At 27.3% G+C, this 6,000-nt stretch overlaps 1 protein-coding gene across 2 annotated transcripts in view; it reads left to right on the forward strand.

Moving 5' to 3' along the window:
* The window catches only part of LOC148238804 (homeobox protein Nkx-2.4-like), a 49,566-nt gene extending 45,520 nt beyond the window's left edge, over nucleotides 1-4,046 (forward strand). For both annotated transcript variants that reach the window (XM_088192246.1, XM_088192257.1), the window contains exon 6: nucleotides 2,916-4,046. In XM_088192246.1, the coding sequence (XP_088048372.1) occupies nucleotides 2,916-3,275 (360 nt within the window). In that variant the 3' untranslated portion in view covers nucleotides 3,276-4,046. The remainder of the gene's footprint in view (nucleotides 1-2,915) is intronic.
* The last annotated feature ends 1,954 nt before the right edge of the window (nucleotides 4,047-6,000 follow it).

Here is a 6,000-nt window from a genome sequence, read left to right on the forward strand (position 1 = left end):
GTTATTAGCTAAAAAATTTTTTTTTACTGTGACAGTAATATTATCCCCATATTTTTTCATTTTAGCTGAATAATATAAATAAAATAAAAAAATACGAAACAATTATTAAATTTAATTTAAAAATATTTAATAATAAAATAAGTAAATTACATAAATTATTTAAAAGCATTTTTTTTAAATTTAGTACATAGCAAATATAAATAAATAAAACGATAAAATTTTATTTTTACTTATATACTGATATTTTATCATTATATACATATGAAGGATTATTAAATAAAATATTGAAGCTTATTTTACCGTACAGTTTACATTTCCTTTATGCGTTCGTCTTATAATTTGAATATCATTATTTGAGGTAATGCATTCACATATTAAATTAGATAATTATTGGACGTGAAAATAAAAATCAATAATATTTATAATTTTTTGTACTTTTATCCTGTTGTCCAAATCTATATTTATTGCCAAAATAATATTGAAGTATGATATATATTTTTTAATTTTGGCAATGTCGATATTCATTTAATTTTTAAAATCGAGAATTTACAACTCCTGATCGTTGGCACTTACCTATGCATTGGGCGTCAAAGTTAGTATCTCAAGAGCAATAACTAATGCATTTATTTAAGCATCATTTTTACAATAATTGTTACATTTTGACTTTTGATTTTGAAAGTGTGCACGTCAATGTACACGTTATCTTAATAAATATGTGAATATATGTGCTTTAAATATCTCAATTAACCATTTGAGTAGTGAGTTAATTTATAAACATTTGTTAGTACATACCTGGGACTTTACATATATTTCCATAATTATTTCTGTTGTTATTTATTTATTATTGTTTAATATTGAATTTGTAATAAATAATAAAAAAATCACTGATTCTATTAGTTTTATTACTTTATTGAATTAGTATGTTTTGATTATTTATTTGAACTCTTTTCTATGATAAATTTTGCTAATTTATTTTACATATTTATTATGTATTATCAATACAGAGGCCTTCAATATTTTTTATATAATTATTATAAAATATTTATTTTAATGTTAATTTATTGCATACTCTTTAATTTATTGTTATTATTTTGTATAAAAATCACTTACAAAAATTTAATTAAAAAAAAATATTATATAATTATAATGTTTTAAACTTCTTCAGTTATATTATATGAAAATATATAACTTTGGTACCTCAAAACAGTGAAAGATCGATCGCCGTACATGTACGGCGATATTCCTCAAAGGGTTAAAATGATATTCATATTCTGTATATAAATCGCTTTTTTCTAATATTTAACAAAATTGAACTTCATTATCATTTTAAATTTAAAATGAATTATTAATACAATAATACACGGTCTAAAATTTTATAAAATTATTTTACCGCTAGCAAGTTTACATCAATATTTAAAACATTTGTATAGCAAAGCAGTTCATAAAAAAATTACAGTAATATATGTTGTTGATAAGCATTATTATTGTATCCTCATTTTTATTTTTTTTATAAAGAAAAAAAGCGAAGATGAGGTAATGTCTACAAATCTGTAAAAAAATAACTTATTATTTTTTTGTGCAATTTTATTTATATTGTGTAATATTAAATGTTGACATTGTCCAAAGCATTTTATTAAACGCACTATTTGGTATAGTTAATTTTGCTTTTATTTCCCTGATAGTTAAAAACATTGTTCTTTCATTGCCCTCTTTATCCGCGGGAATAGGATAAAGTCTCAGGAATATTACCATATTAGTGGCATCATGACAACGTTATCGTGGTGCAAAATCCATGAGTCTTTGCACACAAATCTTTTCTGTGAATTGCCTCAGTGAAGGTAATATTTATTGATCGTACGACCTGGTAGCAAGAATTCGTAAAACTATATAGTTATAATTTTAGTAACAGTAAGGATAGCATTGACAATTTTACGAACTTACGAACATTCTTTTTGATATTAGCTTTTATGTACATATTATGTCGCGTTAATGCAATGTTGAATCACTTCACTTAAACATTGTTCAGGATTTTTTTACTATTCTGTTTTTGTTAATAAATTTAAAAAAATTTGACTGTTACTTTTTTCATGGCCAAAATTGATTAGCCTGAAACGTACGAGATTCAGTGATTTGGTCTATGTATTTTCTGAAATTTTCATCGGTGGTTAATGTGCTACAATGGACCGTCCATCTATCTTGTCATTTTCGTCTTCATGGCCCTCTTGGAATCGTTTGGACGGTGACCTGATTATTTCACAAACGAAAATTGCACACAAAAAAATTCAACACAGCGAAAATTTTGAACATACATGCTTGTTTCTTTATCAAATATATTTTATTTTAATTCCAACTGCTTTATATTATTTTATATTTTTACTATATTACTCATCTATGATCATGATTTTCGCTGCGTGCAATTTTTGTTTCCGCAATAATCACCGAACCCGTTTTGACAATACATTATCGTTACAATTTTGCTCTTTTTTCGATTTTAAAAGCAGCTTCAAATTCTTTGTTCGTATTCAAAACAAAAAATTGTTGAGCGTGATAAAATACGTTAGCGAAAATTGTCTACTAAACACAAACTACGCTTTAAGAAAATAAGAAAATATTCGTATTTTTTTGCATCACATCTCATGTTTATTGAGCTTTCATTACCTATGAGAATTATTTTTTCTCCTATACTTATTTTATCTTACTTTTTAAATCTAAAGCAAAACTGAAGATACACAAACTACGAAATTTTTTAGAGAAAAACTAATATGTTACATCTGAAAATGATGTATATGTAATATGAATTAATAGGAATTATTGGTATCTTAATTTTAAAAAGTTGTACAATGTACTCGAAAATCTCGTGAGTTCCCCGTCTATTTTTACAAAGCTATGTTCTAATTATTGTTTGACATTTTCAGTCTTCAAGTTCACCTCGAAGAGTCGCAGTTCCGGTGCTAGTGAAAGACGGAAAGCCCTGCTCTGGAAGTGGCCAGGGTGGAGGCGGAGGGGGCCAAGGGGTTGGAGGAGGCAACGGCGGCGGAGTCTCCGAGGGTGGCAGGGCTCCCCCTTCGCCGACATCCTGCGTCCCAGTTCCAGGATCAGGATACGGTCCTCAACATTCGCAGCTGGCTGCCACCATGCAGCAATGCAACAACACCCTGATGGCGAACAGTTCCATTGCCATGGCGGCGGCCTACAGAAACCAGAACAACTTCATCAACAATTCTCACCAGCAACAGTGTTCAGCGTACCTTCCGCTACAGGGCAGAGCTTGGTAGAAGTTCGGACAGCTATGCCCGGAGACAATGTTCAAGGAAGAAATATACTTTGATTGATGATTCCAAATCAACGATCATATAGTCGAATGCCTTATATGGTATTTAAAGAACGATGTTGATTCTTTAAAACCCGTACATCAAGTGAAGCATCTTCAACTATACCATACATTGTCTTTGCGTATAGCGGCCGTAAGCAAGCGTCCAAAAAATGATTTGTACTGACAAATAAAGACTTTCAAAAGACATTTATATGAATATAATGACGTGTAACGAAATCTTTATTAAAAATAATAGTGGTGGTGATATGCATAAATCTTGGTGTAATAGTAATGTAAATTTTTATCATATATTATGAATACAACTGTAAGTACCGTCGCGATTTGAACAGTGAATAAGGACATTGAATTTGATGCGCAATTCTTAAAATCAAAACGGTGATATTAGCTTTTTTCATTAGACTAATTGTGGGTGATTTCTTATTTTTAATAATTTTAAAACTATACAGTAGAAATACTTATACGACATATGCAACAACAACGATATACATATATATCCACAATGGTACAAAGTTATTAATTTTTAAATCGTGTAAGTGAAATTAAAAAGCAATAATTTATTTTCAAAGTTTCTTTGGGTGTATATGTAAATGTTAAAAAAATGTCTGGAGATGCTGCAGTTTTGCAGTTCTTTGAACGAGCCGCTCTTACGTATGTAAATGAAAAATGTATCATACGTACACGTCTATAAAAAATACATAAATGAAAAAATAGTCATTCGAGGAATTAATCATAACCAAATTGAAGACTTTCGGAGAATAATTACGTAACAATTGGATCATGTACATATTGTAAAAATAGTTATAATTGTAATAAAAATATTATTTATTTAGTTATATATTAATGAAAACGAAATATATATATATATATATATAAACATGTAAACAGATAAAATAATAAATAATTTTTACCTCTAAAAGAATCATATTGTTCGAGTGTTTATTAAATTAAATTTGTAAATTGATTTCGTGAGGTTTTGTATCTAGTTTTAGTAAAACATAAGTACCTAATGTAAAAAAATAATACGAAATTAACAGGATTTTTGTTATATCGCGAGACGGTGTAATACATATTTTTTAGATTGAATTTTATCAGTATTATCACTTTGATATTATTTTTTATGATTGTGCAATTTTATTAGTATATATTCTATATATATCACTTCGATCTCGATTTATATAATATATATGTATACAATTTTACATTTTACAAATTGTATTGAATAAAATATTTTATTAATTAATTTTGTGTGTGAAATAATAGTGAATTGTTTTTCTCATTATATACATGAAATGATTTTTATTTTGAGACATGTCGTCTATGAACAAAAATTGTATAACGATTTGATAATAAGCATAAATGAGTATCGATTTAATGATTATAGCAATTATGTGGAAAAAAGTAATAATGGTGATGGAATCACACCAAGATTGAAATTTTAAAATAAAAATACAGTGTTGAATAATTTACATTTTTTCATTTATCATAACTTCACATTAATCCAATCCTACATGTAATTATCAGTGTGGTTTTCAGTTTCCAGTTGGTTCGCTAAATATATATGTATCTACTGGTAAAAACACTAGTGAAAATATAACCTAAAAATACACATTCACTCTTAACATTTATACATAAGTATGTAAATGTATATATGTATACATATGGAAAAGTTGGAATCTTATAATTTTACCAGCACCTGCCTGATAAATTAAATTTTCATTGGTAAAATAAATATTGACTGTATTCCGATATGTTTTCACTGAAATTTTATATTTTAAAAAATATTTTGTAGATAGATACCCGAGAATTTTTAGCTTAGAATCACGCGGGCATGCATTTTTCTGGCTAAAATCAAGGGGGGGAGGGGCAAATTTTTCTAGCTAATTTGATTTGTTCTCATCTAGGTACTCGCAGGTGGTTTATAAATAAATAAATTAATCTTATTGTTTTAGTAAATATATTTTTATGTAACGTGCTCTTAATTATTATCTGGGGGCGAATTATCCGTGCTTGAAATATTTATTTTAAAAAATTAACTATTTATTTTAATAAAAATTAAATATTTATTTTAATATTTTTGACTGATAATGGAATAATGAAGATATTTGAAGGTTCAAAACCAATGGATTTTTAATAGTAAAAGTTTTAAGAATAATCGTTAAAAACTCACGATGTTCATGGTTGCAAAAATTTAATTCAACATTGGACCTAGGTGTTATTACATTAATGAAAACAACTTTACCATGCTGGTCTTCTCAAAACTCTTACTAAAGAAGATGATGGCTTGATAGCAAATGCAGTTGTATTCAACTTGTACATGATGTATGTATGATTTGTTATTGAATGCACATTCTAAAATAATAGTTATAATTGGTAAATATTTCATTAATTGCAGATGAAACCGGAAGTACGTGAAATCTTTACTGAGCTAGATAAAATACTCACTAAGCTCGTCGACATTATTCAATTTCAAAAACAACACAGAGCCAAATTAACCGCTTATAGAGTTTCATTGGTATTTAGATTATAGAAATCCATAATTCAGATTATTAAATTAATTTAATTACAGGAGTACAAATACAAAGAAACCAAAACGCAAATGAAAAAATTGACTCAGGTTGCTTATAAAATTTGATCAATTTCTGAAAAAAATGACAACATGGAATAGC

Source organism: Plectrocnemia conspersa, unplaced genomic scaffold (genome assembly GCF_051122295.1).
Source record: "Plectrocnemia conspersa isolate PC_06_02 unplaced genomic scaffold, ASM5112229v1 ptg000001l, whole genome shotgun sequence".
NCBI lineage: Eukaryota > Metazoa > Arthropoda > Insecta > Trichoptera > Polycentropodidae > Plectrocnemia > Plectrocnemia conspersa.